This window comes from Rhipicephalus microplus, chromosome 7 (assembly GCF_043290135.1).
Source record: "Rhipicephalus microplus isolate Deutch F79 chromosome 7, USDA_Rmic, whole genome shotgun sequence".
In the NCBI taxonomy this organism is placed as follows: domain Eukaryota; kingdom Metazoa; phylum Arthropoda; class Arachnida; order Ixodida; family Ixodidae; genus Rhipicephalus; species Rhipicephalus microplus.
The window spans coordinates 43,247,877-43,263,521 of record NC_134706.1 but is presented as its reverse complement, the minus strand read 5'-3'; the positions used below and the strand labels follow the sequence as shown (position 1 = coordinate 43,263,521).

The 15,645-nt window shown below is 45.9% G+C and overlaps 1 protein-coding gene across 1 annotated transcript in view; it reads left to right on the top strand.

Annotated features, from left to right (window-relative positions):
• Positions 1 to 10,941, top strand: part of LOC142767432 (uncharacterized) — a 299,364-nt gene extending 288,423 nt beyond the window's left edge. The window contains exons 4-5 of the mRNA XM_075869083.1: positions 10,311 to 10,406; positions 10,723 to 10,941. Coding sequence (XP_075725198.1) covers positions 10,311 to 10,339 — 29 coding nt within the window. The 3' untranslated portion in view covers positions 10,340 to 10,406; positions 10,723 to 10,941. The remainder of the gene's footprint in view (positions 1 to 10,310; positions 10,407 to 10,722) is intronic.
• The last annotated feature ends 4,704 nt before the right edge of the window (positions 10,942 to 15,645 follow it).

Genomic DNA, 15,645 nt, shown 5'->3' with positions numbered 1-15,645 from the left:
CTGCAATAGCGAACGTCCACGGAAGTGGCTTAAAAAAGGTTCGTGATTTCTCAGTCATGCTAACACGAAACACGTCTTACTCCTGATTCAGCATGCACGATCGTCAACTTGTTCATGCGGCCACGACGAGAAGAATGCGCATCATCCGCTGCTTGACGCTCCCAAACACAACACACATTGACAGTGCCTCGAATATGAACTCAAGACGCTGGACGGGCAGCGAATATTTTCGTTGGCGAAAATACTTTCCATGGCAGGCTTGGATAGTACGCAAAGCAATGAAACCGCTCGAATGTTATCTCTCTCTCTCTCTCTCTCTATATATATATATATATATATATATAAATATATATATAGTGAGAAAGTGAAAAGAGGTAGTGGGCAAATGTCCCTGCTTGTATTGGGAATACTCTCGAAGTGAAGCGAAGAATTAGCGGAGTTATGAAATATTCTTCCTGCATAACAAACCACACCTTTTTGCAAATTTAAACAAAAAGGAACGACTAAAATGCAGGAAAACTGTGTCTTCAATGCTGTCTCGTTTTGCGCCACCGTCCACCAGCAGTTACTTCTTCCTCGTTGTGTTTTTTTAAACACAAGCTCACAAACAAGCAAAAGAAAACACGCTTGAACTGATGTTCCTGGTGCATCCGAGAGATGACAGTTTATTTCTGGCGACGCGACAGAGCCGGTACTAGTACTACAAAAAATACTTTTCTACAAAGTTCATGTGCAGAAAGACAGAATGCCATTATAAAAGAGCAGCAGTAACAGTCATCACAAGAAGAACAGAAATCACAACAACGAAGTGTCTTGCGCACTTATGAAAACTTGTTTGGAACAATACATTACACGACATATTGAAAGACACAGTGAATCTCCAGTGATTTTCACTGACGGAGGCTTCAATAGAGACTGAATTGAAACTCTATTGTTTCTATAGCTTTTTATACGAAAGGCGTACACAACACGACCCGTATAATGAAACCGTGTGGGGTACTTCTAAGAACATGGCAGGAACCGAGTTGATGACATTGTCAGGCCCGCTCTTTTCTTTCTATTTTCATGTTGCAATCCTGTAGCATCGTAACTCATGCTTTGCGCAAAGTCCGTCCGAATGACAAGGAACTATCTAGTTAGAACTTTCCATCAGATCACTTGCTGAACGAGAACATTGGAGTTCTAGAACTTACGCGGCTTCTAGCAGTAACGCTGGGATCTTCAATGATAAATGAGTAAACGCTGGCGCGCTTTAACACTTTTCAGTTTTTTTCGACGACCGATGCTCCGCGTGGTGATATCATTATACAGTGTGCATTTCTTGCTGTCGTTTGAGTTTCCCTTTAGCGGCCACAAGTTCGGCCAAATTAATAGTTTCACCTCCAAGAAGCCGACTGCTATCTTCGTGCTGTCCCGACCACGTGGCAATGTTTCCCGCTGTGAACAGCAAGCCTCCGCATTGGGAAAGTAAAGAAGGCTATACTGCTCACACTGTAAGCTCCTTTCAAGCAAGATGAAAGAATGAGTCGGACAGCTATGTCTGCAAGTTACGATGTTATGCGGTGCGAGGAGGGTCTTGAACATATGTGTTTGTATACGCCTCGCATCACCATCAACTGTTATGGGGGGGATGTTGTATTGCGGAGAGCGTACAATGTTGCCGTTTGGTAGACCACTAGAATAAAAAGATAATACCACTAGAATAAAGACCACTAGATAAAAAGAGTCCGTACAGGGTTTCGACGCGAGAACGTGAGGCCATGAAGAGACAAGTTGATGAAATGCTGCGGGATGACATTATCCAGCCGTCCAAGAGTCCATGGGCATCCCCCGTGGTGTTAGTGAAGAAAAAGGATGGAACCCTACGTTTCTGCGTCGATTATTGCCGCCTGAACAAAATCACAAGAAAGGACGTGTATCCTCTCTGTCACGGACGGCTAGTTTCGGCGACACCGCGTCACGGCAATTAACGGGCGCCGTACTCCCCGACTGACCGTGAGAAACGGCGGCACATGAAAGGGAACCGATAAGTGCGAAATGGGGTGCTCTCCTTAGAACGTCGCCGCCGACAGTTAATCCTTTTATAACCGTGGCGACGTCTGCAAGGTCGTAGAAGGCCGCGGTATACCCCGTACAAGGATTAGACTACAAGACGCCCGGCTGAGAGCTAAGTGGTTGACCGTTCCGTGGGAAACGCTCTGGTGTCCAAGCCGTATGACAACAACCCGACAGGTTGTCACTCTCGCTAGTTGCGGGCCCTCTCCCTATTAAAAAGGGGTGGGGTCAAAATATTTTTGGGGCGGAGTTTCCCCTCAATTAAACGCGCATGATTGGACCCAGGTTGAAATCTCTTGTCCCCAAGGAAAAGAGCGAGGAGACACGAGGGGGATTTAAGCGCAGGTATTTGCCCTGCTAGGCAGACTAGTCGCTGACCAAGATGGTGTAGAAACAGATCAACAAGCATCTCTTCTAGAAGTTTTTAGTGTGGCTCTGTATCGGCTGGCCACCTAAACTTAGCCGTTCGTCTAGTTGTGACGCGATATTAACGTCTGCAACGTAGACATCGGGACTTCGCCTCGAGTTAGCTCAACCTGCTCGAAGTCACCTGCAAGCACTAGCCTCCCGGAGCCACCAGCGTTGCAACACCGCCGACATCGCAGTCGTGCCAGAACTCTCTTCGACTTCTCGCATCCGATCGTCGGGGACACAACGCTGCCGGTCATCACACGTATGCCTTCACCTGTTTATATCTTCGAACTTTCTCCTCCGTCGTTCTATTCTTGTTAGTTTGTGTAGTTTGTAATAGTTATCTCTCGTAAGCTGATTTATTGTTTCTGTTATATATTTCTTTAGTTGTATCAAGTTTCGATGTATTTTGTTAGTTGTATTGAAGTGTTGTATTAGATCCCGTGTGCTGCAATATCACTAGAGTAAAGTTGTTTTGTTTTCTCACGTCTCTGATCTCTTCACTGTCTCTGCTTGCGTGCGGAACGAACCAACCTGCTGTCATTCCCGTCGCCGACTTCGCGCTGGCGACGCTTGAGTGGCAGCTTGTAACACTCTCCCACGAATAGACGACGCACTTGATCGGCTCCACAATGCCAAGTACTTTTCGTCAATGGACCTCAAGACTGGCTATTGGCAAATCGAAGTCGACGAAAGAGACCGAGAGAAGACGGTGTTTATAACACTGGACGGCCTCTTCAAGTTCAAGGTGATGCCCTTCGGCCTTTGCTCAGCGCCTGCAAATTTTTAACGCGTTATGGATACAGTACTGGCAGGATTGAAGTGGCAGACTTGCCTTGTGTACTTGGACGACGTTTTCGTGTTTTCCTCGAGTTTCGACGAGCATCTTCGGCTCCTTGAAGCTGTACTTCAAGCCATCAAGATTTCAGGACTCACACTGAAGCCAGAAAAGTGCAGACTTGCGTATGAGGAGCTCTTGTTTCTGGGGCACGTTATCAGCAAGTCTGGAGTTCGTCCCGATCCACGGAAAACAGCCGCCATCGCCGACTTCCCGCCGCCCACTGACAAGAAGGCCGTGCGCCGATTTCTGGGCCTGTGCGCCTATTATAGGCGGTTCGTGAAAAACTTCGCCCGCATCGCCGATCCTCTCACTAACATTACCAAGGCCGACGTGGAGTTCAAGTGGGAAACGCCACAGGAACACGCTTTCCAGGAGCCTAAACATCGCCTCCAGACGCCTCCGTTACTTGCCCATTTCGACGAATTCGCCGAGACAGAAATACATACTGACGCAAGCAGCGTAGGTCTTGGCGCCGTTCTTGTGCAGAGGGCTGACGGACTTGAAAGGGTTATTAGTTACGCCAGCCGATCGCTATCCAAAGCAGAAGCAAATTATTCCACAACAGAAAAGGAGTGCCTCGCCATCATCTGGGCTACGTCGAAATTTCGCCCCTACCTCTACGGAAGGCCCTTCAAAGTTGTGAGCGACCACCACGCCTTGTGTTGGCTAGCCACCTTGAAGGACCCTTCAGGTCGCCTCGCACGATGGAGCCTGAGACTTCAAGAATATGACATTACTGTCATTTACAAGTCCGGCAAAAAACACTCCGACGCTGACTGTCTCTCTCGTGCGCCTGTCGACCAACCTCTACCCGACGACCCGGATGACGACTACTTCTTGGGAACGATAACTACCGACGACTTCACTGAACGACAGCGGGCCGACCCGGAACTTAAGGCGCTAATAGAATTCCTCGAAGGCAGGACCGCCGAAGTTCCGAAGGTATTCAAGCGTGCACTTGCGTCGTTCTTTCTACGAACGGTCTTCTACAAAAGAAAAACGTTTCACCGCTTCGAGCTAAGTACCTCCTTGTGGTGCCTTCAGCTCTGCGACCAGAACTCCTGCAGGCCCTGCACGACGATCCGACGGCAGGGCACCTCGGTGTTTCTCGCACGCTTGCGAGGATACAAGAAAGGTACTACTGGCCACGTCTTACCATCGACGTCATTCGTTATGTGAGGACATGCCGGGACTGTCATCGACGCAAGACACCGCTGACAAGGCCAGCGGGACTTCTGCAGCCAATTGATCCACCTTGCCGACCTTTCCAGCAGATTGGTATGGACCTACTGGGGCCGTTCCCGACGTCGGCTTTCAGAAACAAGTGTATCGTGGTAGCTACCGACTACCTCACCCGATACGCCGAGACAAAAGCCCTGCCAAAAGGCAGTGCATCCGAGGTAGCTAAGTTCTTCGTCGAAAATATCGTCCTACGTCACGGCGCCCCGGAGGTCCTTATCACCGACAGAGGAACGGCATTCACTGCCGACTTAACTCAAGCGATCTTGGCATACAGCCAAACAAACCACCGCCGGACGACAGCGTACCACCCACAGAGCAACGGCCTCACCGAGCGGCTTAACAAGACGATCGCCGACATGCTGTCAATGTACGTCGATGTCGAACACAAGACGTGGGACGCCATTCTTCCGTATGTGACCTTCGCATACAACACGGCGGTGCAGGAGACGACGCAGATATCTCCATACAAATTGGTCTACGGAAGGAGCTCGGCAACGACGCTCGATGCCATGTTACCCAACGTCACCGACGAAGAAAACCTCGATGTGAGCGAGTACCTTCAACGCGCCAAAGAAGCCCGACAACTTGCGCGTCTCCGTATCAAGAATCAACAGACGACCGACAGCCACCGTTACAATCTTCGACGACGCTTCGTGGAATACGAGCCCGGTGAACGTGTTTGGGTGTGGACGCCGATACGCCGACGTGGACTAAGTAAAAAGCTTCTGCGACGGTACTTCGGACCATACAGGGTGGTTCGACGTCTCGGCCCACTTGATTACGAGGTTGTCCCCGACGGCATCACGAACTCTCAACGACGCCGATCGCGACCTGAAGCCGTCCATGTCGCGTGCCTCAAGCCGTTTCATGCGCGTTATCAAACTGAAACAATGTTTTTTGTATTATTGTTGTATCGTAATTTATTCATTGTACTTTCTTGCATTATTGTTGTACCTTCATCTTTAGTTAAAGCATCGGGACGATGCCTTTTTTTCACAGGGGGGCAATGCCACGTTCCATTTCCCAAGTTTTTGTTATCGTCCCAAAACACCGCACGATTCTCAGCGCAAACCGCGCCTGCAGTTTTCGAGAAGGTTCCGGACTGTAGTAGATCATTTCGATAAGATCACGCCCGCTGTGCGAACGGTACAGATTGTTCTGGAACCTACGCCACCGCCAGCGATAATGCTAGAACATTCGACGGCAAGAGTATAAATGCCGACGCGCTTCGCCGCTTGTCAGTTGTTGATCGAAGGCCGACGCTCCGTTCGCCGCTATCAGTCCGAGACTGCTATCTGTGCAAGACTGCTGCTGTAATTGGACTTTCCGTTTACCGGGCACAGGTTCGCCCAAATAAACAGGTAAATCTCAACACGAAGTCTCCTGTCTTCGGCCACGTCACGACCCCGTGACAATATTTTCACCATTCAAGAAGTCTTGAGCCCACGCTTAAAGTGACATAAATTGATTTCTGTAGGAATATACTGTCTCTCAATTATTATTTTTAATATTCTTATTTTAATTGACGTCATAATTAGTTGCCGTAGTAGTAACAGTGATAGCAGCAACAACCCTTCGGCGGGAAACATAAGCGATCGCACTGGTCTTCCAGACAATGAAGACGTGGAGAGCAATAGAGATAGCTAGCTCTTTTAGTCTCATATCTGAAATATTAGTAAGTATATAAAACCTACGATTGAACAGTATGTGAGAAAGACTTATCATTGACGTAAAAAGGGCCGAGGTGAATTGCGATATATGAAACGAGAATAATACCTTTTATTTTGGAAGCCCGATATTAGACTTGATAAGGTCAAAACTGCCCACTTGTTTGTCTTTAGACAAGTGATATCAAGTGGCCTGAGTAAGAATGGATAGCGCACAACAAGCTCTTCGCTTTATTCCACTTCATTTTACTTGTTTTGTGTTTTTATTCAGTATTATACTGTCGTGTTGTTGGGATAGCCACCTCTAACATAGTGTACCTTCGCACATAGTCTTTTTTTTTACACATCAGAGAACAGCTTGGTTTAGCCAGAATCTTTGCAAACACATGGGCAGTAACACGAACCCGTACTCACGCGCAAAATATTCCGTTATAGCCAAAACGGTACCTGTTCGTTTTTCCTTCATCACAATTCAGACAATGGAACCACGATATGAAGGACTGTGAAAGAGAGCTGCAGGAAGAGAACGTGAAGTGAGCGGCAAAAGTTGTCGCACCCGTGACAAAATTTACAAACGCACCTAATCACCCGAATACCTTTTCCTTTCTCAAACTCATCGGCAAATGTATTTTCTTTTTGGAAAGCCCTAAATGTTGGAAGGGGAAATCTTGCGCGACTATTTCTTAGACGGGTCAGTGGCAACGAACTGTGCATCATGGTGTGACAAAGATAAACGTGAAAACCTTCGACATCGCCCTCACCCCCCACCCCTGCTCTAGCCCTCTTTCCATTTTTTCTTTCTTTTTCTAGTGGCCCCGCTATGTGACATAACTGGCCTGAAATTCATTTTGCGTTTGACATTTTGCCATTTCCTTGAAATAACGCGTGCTAAAAATAGGGTGATGCTATTCGGGTAGCCTCTGATAGAACATCCGTTCTTGATCACCACCTTCATCCGAGCAGTTGGCTTTACACTGCTTTTTTAAAGTCGATATTCTTTCTTGGGGACCTTCGACGCAAAAATTTTGGTCTGTCTGTCTGTCTGTCTGTCTGTCTGTCTGTCTGTACATTTGTCCGTTTGTCTATTCTTAACAGCATCGGGTGTTTGAAACGGCCGACCTTATCCGCAGCACCCACCTATGTTGCTCAAGTTTCAGCGTTCATAGTTGTGGAATTGTCAATTAAAAAGCAATTATTGTGCGTGCCTGGGGCACCATTACAACGCGTATATATTTTTCATGTGCGCCTTTTACTATAAAAGGCATACATCAGTAATTTTAAGAACCGTAGCGCTTATGACGCTGCGCTGACCAACCAACGCTTGCACGGAAAGGCGAGTGTTTCCAACGCTTTGCTAAAATGAGACGGTGGTGGCACCTACCCGTCGCCTTGCGTTCTACACCTTATCACCTCTGAGGCGGGTGCGCACACCCGTCTCAGAGCCATGCGCTTTGTTTTTGAAAAAACTGCCAGATGGCGCTCATGTCTCACGTGTGACTTTATTTGATGCGTTCGTTCGCCTCTGCTGCACGCTCAAGGTACTCTAACGCAGCGCCTCCAGAATACCATTCACCGATTCTCTTGAGCAGAACATCAAATAAATCTTTTGTTCACTCTCTCCAAACGCAATACTGTCGTCTTTCGACGACATTTGCAGAATAAATGCAGATATGGGGCCCATTTTTTTCTCTCTCCCACAATAGTTCAACGTCAAGACGCTGAGCTGTGACGTCGTTGATATTTCATGCAATAGAAAACTGTGATCTTTGTGATGAATGGGCAAGATCAAATCAATATCACCTTTCTCAGTTCTCAGACTTGACGGCAATTATGGAGGTCATAGAAGCGGGCACGTATTAACTCTTGGGCTTATTTGCGAAGAGATAAGCTCTTAAAACAAACGCTTCCGTGTTCGTTTCAACACATGACATGCTGTCTAATGAAGTTTGTTATCTATGAGCGCTGTGAGCGCCTTTTTATTGTGTGTTCTTTTGCGACTTAAATCCACGCTCCCTTAAGAAGGAGGAGGAGGGTTCTGTTCACTCATGTGACTCGTAACATGTCAGTGTTCTCTCCGTGGTCGGAACGATTATTACTAGATACTTTGCCTCAATGTGCAATGCCGCTATGTGAGGATGCTGAAGCTGGTACTGCTAATTATAACGATAAAAACATGCATGTGACTGTGCTGTTATGCCTGTAGCATCCACTGGTGTGCGAGCAAAGTATCTCGTGCGATATTTGGTTGCCTTTTGTCGCGCCAGGCTTTCAACCTTCTCGTTTACCCAGCAAACTGAGGCCATTCCTCCCGAGCACTTTCGATCAGTGCAGGGGCCTCGCGTGCCTCCAAAACTACTCCGTCTTCGAGAGCACTTTTCACGTCGGCCACCGGGACAATTCAGAGTGTCCCATTGTGTGCGCGGGAGCTACGCCTCCCTCATCGATCGCCGGCAGCCGTTTCCGTCTCGGGTCGCCGTGACAGACGGTGCCGGTGAAACGTCGTCGCTTTCGTGTCGTGTCTTGCGTGGTAGACTCATCCACCGCCGCACGTATTGATCCTCCCCTTCATCGCTTTACAGCAAGCGGCAATGGTCGGTTCTGTGCCGACCCAAAATGCCGTCGGTCGATGGCACAAACCCTGCTCTCACTTATTCGGCAAATCTTGCCTACGTGTTTGACGTTTGGTAGAGGTATCGTTAGGAGGTCGTTGATCCCATGCAAAAGAGGTCACTCTTATCCTTGTTACTCTCAGAACTCTTCATGACGTGAATCTCTTCGATTGCACGCGTAGTATGTTACTGAGCAGCTCGAATAACCGCACATTTAGAGCTCGCAACACTTGCGCATGACACTTAAGAACGATGGTGTACTCCAAAGAACGATGTCGCAAACGCATAGAGGCTACCAAACCAGGCCCGTCTTTGATTTGCTACCCTACACAGGTAAAAATTAAGAGGTATGAACAATGACTGAAAAAACTGAGCTACAGTTGCTGCAAAGAACGACGTTAGGGAGGAGACAAGAAATGAAGTAGACACCACTACAAGCGCAAAATATATCAACTCAAGTTTACTCAAAGATTTTGGAAGAAAGAGGGCTTCCAGGAAAGAGAAAAGTCGGTTTACGAAGAAAGTGGGGCGCGGCAATCTTGCTCAACTGTCTTCAGATGCTACACGTGGGGTGATTTTGAATACCAGATGCGGTGCTGATTCAAATGTTTTATCCGAGTACGCTGACTCAATTGCTATTTCTGGCTTCTGATGAATTCAATTTTCGTTGGGGTTAGTAGAATGGAGCTGGAACTGACGCATGCGCTTTTCTTTTTTTGGTCTGATATGTAAAAGGCTTCTCCAATTTTCAGTGTTGTCTTATTCCTTGATTTGAAAAAATAGGAAAGAAAAAGAAAAGACGTTAACTCTCTTTGACATCGTAAGCCATTTAATACCCTTTCCAAAGGTGCTTCAACATAAACTTCTGTTCAATCTCGGCTCAAGCTATCTAGACATTTAAATACTTGCGAACGCATCTCAATAACTTCCGTTCTTCACGTACACGCAGTAAATATCATGTCACTGCTTGACGGGGCGTTCTCATGGTTCGTCTGTCGCCAAGTTTCTTCAAGTCACCGCCGTTACACAACACGACAGAATGAAAAATGGTGGGTGAGGAATAAGTGAGGTAAGAAGCCCTTCCAGGCTACCGACGCACGCCGTACACCAATCGATGCCATAACTCAGCTACTTCTACCGCGTTATCTCTGATGTCGCGGCAGGACATCATGCGAATGGCCTCTCGCCTTCGTTGTAATCGTATAGCAGCCAAGGCTGGTTTATGCAATGCATTGTATGAATAACCTGCTGGCCACACGTCAGTGCGGCCCCTCTCCCGTAGCCACGCCGAGTGTGACCATTAATTTTCTCGGCTTACTACCCTTAGATGCGGTGATTCGACTCCTGGTGATGTCGTTATGAAAAGAAGGCGAAGTGATACTCCTCTTCATCGGCCTTATAGATGCCAGCTTCACTATCGCCTTTTTCTCATTTACGTAAGATTGTTTGCTTCATAGCGCTCTCTGTGTTTCTTTCCTTTTTCAGTTGCCTGGTGGTGTTCTTATTCCGTGTAACAACAGGTCTGAGCAGAAGAAATCATTGAGTAATAAGCGGTGATGAAAGGCGAATGTCTATACAGTGGTAAGTAACATGCTTCCCAAGTTTTGTTTTGTTGTAGTGTTGTTGTTTTTCTGGTTTTCGCCTAGTTTAACTGGCCTTGTAGACGTCCTTGAAAATTGAGGCGCTGCTCGAACCACCAGACGATATAAAAGAGCTGTCCTCGGCGCGTGCCGTCTCTATGTGGTTATTCTGCTTGTTGAAATGCTTGCCATATAGCATGTAAAGCTCTCTATGGAACTCGAAGGCCAAATTTTGCTGCAATCTTAACAATGCATTAAGTTATACACTCACGTGCCTCGGACTCGCTTTAAGTTAGTTTGCCGTTCTCTGTCTACAGCGCTGTTATTGGCCCCACTCAAACCCTTGAAGCTTCCTTCACCTGGCTTGGTGTTCTACTACCCTGGATTCAGCCCTCTTGTGACGAAACAATGATGCCATTTGATGATGGCACCCTTCTTTCTATCCATCCGGGTATGGTCAGGCCTAGCAGCGATGCAGGCGTTCGCTGCTAGGCCTGACCATACCCGGACGTCCTGTTGCCCCTTTTACGCATTCAACAAGAAAAGGTAAGCAAATCGTAATAACTTACATTCTATTAATCTACAACAGTTGGTTCCAAGGCCACAAATATGTGATGAAAAGCGTTTTTTTTTTCAAGCGCTTTGCTGTATCCTCGGGTAAGCGTTCCAGCGCGTATGACAGCGTTTCTGCTGTACGTCGTGCAATCCAAAAAATTGACACCTTTCAAACCAAAGAATCAGGTTTTATTGTGCAACAACACATGAAGCATACCGACAACTACTGTTTCAGATAAAAACTGGTTAAAACCAGCACCTATATACTAAGAAGAATAATCAAGCTACAACAACTAAAACGCGTTTCCCATGACTAGCCCCAACAGTGACTAGCCCTAACAAGATATCGTAAATTAGCCAGCGCTTTTTTTCATACAGGAAAAAGCTCCCCTTCAATTCATCAACGTCTCCTTACCTTCTTTCGTGAGCATTTTGTGCTCACTTGCAATGCATATTTACCCAGGCGTGCGCGTAAAGTGAAAACATGATCCATATTTCACTTACAGCTAAGTAAGTTGCCCTTGCCTAGCACGCTTCCTTTCTTTATTGTGTAATGCACCGAAAATGTTAATAACTGTCAATCTCCAAATTGTAACGTAATCGTTAGAGAAGTTGGTAAAGCGTACTTTCATTTATGCTTAACATGAATCCCGAATTTGGAACTGGAACTCATTAAAGCTATCATTTCACAATAATAGTGTACTTAGAACTGATTCATTGCAAGACTGGTAAAGTGGAGAACAGAATCAACGAGCAGTTTTAAGATATTGTACTAAGAAGAATAGAGCTACAGCGTGATACACCGCTATGACCTCTGTTTTTTCCAACGCAAGCAAAAAAGCTGAAAGACACCCTTTACATCTTGCTCAATTTTGCATGGACGCACGTAAAGATGGCGAGTGAGGCACAAGTTTTTCTTTAAACCACGGCGACCCCACTCCCGCAAGGGCAGCTGGTATTAGAACGCGGCAGCACCAAGTTGAATTGCATTACATACTGCTGGGAGAACGGGACATAGTAAAGTTAGAAATCTTTGATAGGTAAAATAACTGGACTTTTTCTTCATCCCTATTTCAAAGCAAAGTCCGCTTTCCGCAAGAACACCTAAATCCGACCCCTTCCTTAAAAATGGGAAAAATACGCTTGTAGCTTGGGAGCAATGAAATGCGATCTGCCCGAAGTATTTTTTTCCATAACACCCGCAAAAGTGGGAGTAAAAGAAGCGCGCACTGGGATCAAAAAGTTGGTAGAATTTCGCAAAATCAAATGTTTGCCTCAAATCGCCTATCTGAATCAGCCCCTGTGGGAGTGATCAAGTTGGAATACTCACAAATTGGCCTCCACGCTTGAATAATCAACGGCATGGCACACACATTCATATCACGCAAGGTACACAATATCCCGAGTACTACGCCCCTGTTGCTTGATTCATAGAGCCAATATAACTTCCAAGTAGACCCAAAATAATCACTGCAGACGGCATCACCACTTCATTAGCGGGCAAAACAAACGCCTGAACGCAGGCACGGAACTTTCAACAAGAATAACGCTGCAGCAGCTGTACGATAGCGCGAATGCAGTTGGAAAAACACCATGCACACACTGCAAACAGACTCGGGCAGCAGCGCAACAGTGCATGCCACGCGGTTCTCTTGCGGAAGCACCATAGTGAAGTTGGCAACACGCGGCTTGAAGTAGCCACCACGTTAGCCGTTCACTTTTCATCGCTTTGCGACCACTGGAGACACAAAGAAACATCTCACGCCTTAAAACGGGGGCCGGGTTCGCCGGCTCAGACGAGTTCCCAATGAACTCCCAACGGTCATGCTTTATTCTGTCATTGGCCGCAGGTGCGTGCGATTTCGTGGCGTGATGGGCAATAGCCATTAGAGTGACATGGTGACCTCCTCCTCCTATTATTTCCACCTCTGCGCAAAGTAAAGAGGGAGCGAAAGAGAAGGGCAGAATTTATGGGTAGATACTCTCCTCTCCTCCTTTCCTCCAATGAATACTAACCGAACGTCTCCTGAGTGAGTGTATATAATACCCTCTTTACTTTCTTCTCATTCCGCATCAGCTGGACACACGAAAGGCACTCTCTCTTTGCCTTCCGCTGACAGGCGATAGCTTTTCGTGGTAGCGTGTTAATGGTTTAGCTATCTTGGGTCAGCCGTGCACCCTAGTGTTGTAGAAAATTTTGAAAAAAAATGGTAACTTTACCTGCTGGCTCGAGATCTCACACGCACGTTCTGGTCGTCTACCAGCTTCCAAAGGTGTCAATTTTATGAACTGGATCCTTCGCTCAAGCTAAAGCTACCATCACAACTTTCCCGCTCTGATGCGACGCTGTTATGCCGCCTTTGGTTGGGTGTTGCATTTACAAAGGTGTACTCCTTTTGCATTGGTATGGCAGACACTCCTACATGCGACTACTGCGGAGCTGAAGAGACCATCGAACACGTCCTGTGCAGCTGCGCTTGCTACGACACACAGCGATGCCAGCTCGGGATGGTTTTGAATCGACTTGACCCCGGACCATTTTGTGTGCAGAAGATACTAGGACCTTGGGCATATGCCTTAGTTGCGCAGAAAGCAACTAAAGCACTGCTACTTTACCTTAAGTCAACAAACCTGAGCGACTGCCTGTAAACTGTGTGCTCCCCGAGTGTGCTCGTGATTGTGTGTACCTTCTCATCTTTCTGCAACCTCTTTTCTCCCCTTTATCCCCTCCCCAGTGCAGGGTAGCAAACCGGATGTGCGTCTGGTTAACCTCCCTGCCTTTCCTTGCATCTTTATCTCTCTCTCTCTCTTGAAAAAATGGTGATATCAACAGCTAGAATACTGAAGGTAATCTTCCTAAGCATTATGGTTCCGTGTTCAAGCCGAACGAATGAAGCATACATATATAAATTACCTGAAGCACATTTATCATAACAAAACCACAGGTTCACCACCGCTGAAAATAGCCATAGCATCAGGAGACAGCTCCACTACGCTTCACCGTAATGAGAAGAAATGACATCAACCTCCACCGAAGATGCATGTAAGATCTGCCGAGAAACACCCACCCTGAATTTCACCTCAACCACCGGAAACAAGAAGCCAAGGAGCTACAGCGCACCTACGGCCAAGAAGTAGGAGTTCATTCTATGGACGACGACGCCTACACCATCAAACATTGCTATAACCTTGCTCTCATGGGCTGTGAGAGCTAGATTGTTTTTAGGAGCAATACTCATGGAGTTTTGGTTTTCATGTGGCTTTATTTAGAGCTTCTATGATTATTAAGCAGATTGTTGCATCAAGACACAGTAAAGTTAACAGCCTATTTAGCTATAGTAAGACCTACATTACAACATGCAAGTATCATATGGTAACCTTATCAGAAAGGACTAATCAATCATGTTGAGCGAGTTGCTGACCGGCAGGTCACGAGATCGAATCCCAGCTGTGGTCGCTGCATTTTCAATGGAGGCGAAAATTTTGTAGGCCCATGAGCTCAGAAATTTGTGCACGTTAAAGAACCCCAGCTGGTAAAAATTTCCGGAGACTTCCACTGCGGCGTCTGTCATAATGATATGATGGTTTCGGGACGTTAAACCCCACATCAATCAATCAATTTGAGCGAGTACAAAGAAGAGCAGCTAGATGTATTCTTTCAAGATACTCTTGAACTAATTATCTCACAGAGATGCTGCAACAACTAAACTTATCCACCCTTTTGGAACACTGTTGTGTAGCCAGACTGATATTCTTGTTTTTGCTTTCTCAAAAAACGTTTGACTTTGATGTAGCGCCGTACCTCATTCCGAGACCTGTCAAGAACCTACGAAGTGACTACCACAGCAACTTTTAAATCCCCCGATCTCGTATGAACACATAAGCATACTCTTATTTTCCTTGAACCATAAAAGACAGTACAGGGTTGTGAAACGTTAAAAAATTTGTATTTTAAACTATAGAAAATTTTGTAAGTAAATCTTTGTGAATGCAAGATTTTTTAAAATTTCATTGAATGTACCGAATCACACAAATTTCGTGTGACATGTATTGTGGTGCTTAATGTTCTGTAGTGAATGATGTATGGATAATGCAGACGGTGGAGAAAAATATTGTGATGCAAAATGTTTGTATTTTTTCGCCTATGCAATGCTCATTTATGCTTGACATGATAGTTACTATGTCAGATCTTCACTGTTTATATGTAATTAGACATTGTAGTTTTCAGATTTTTTTGTATAAGATGTTGCTTGCTATTTCATGTGACCGATGATTAGATTTATGCCCCACCCATGTAAAGGCTAAAATGTCCAACAGTACCTGTAATTAAATAAATAAATAATAGGATTTTTTTACAATATTTAGAATTTTTACTGATGTGTTGAAATCTTCGTGTTGACAAAAAATATGCTAGCGAATATTGTGTACCTTTTTTATGGCTTGCTCGATGTGATGGTGATTTTTATACATAGCAATGTTATTTCCGAAAAGCACAATACACTGCAGTTTGTATAAATCCTGAACGTTACGCATTGATTGCTCAAACTTTTAATAGCGAGGTAATGTATTACTTAAAATGCCTGTCTAGCTGATTCATATTGATTTTTGGGTACTGCTGTCTGAATAAACACGATTCATTTGTAAAGTGGGCGTGCATTTTTTTTTCCCACAAGAACTACCAACGG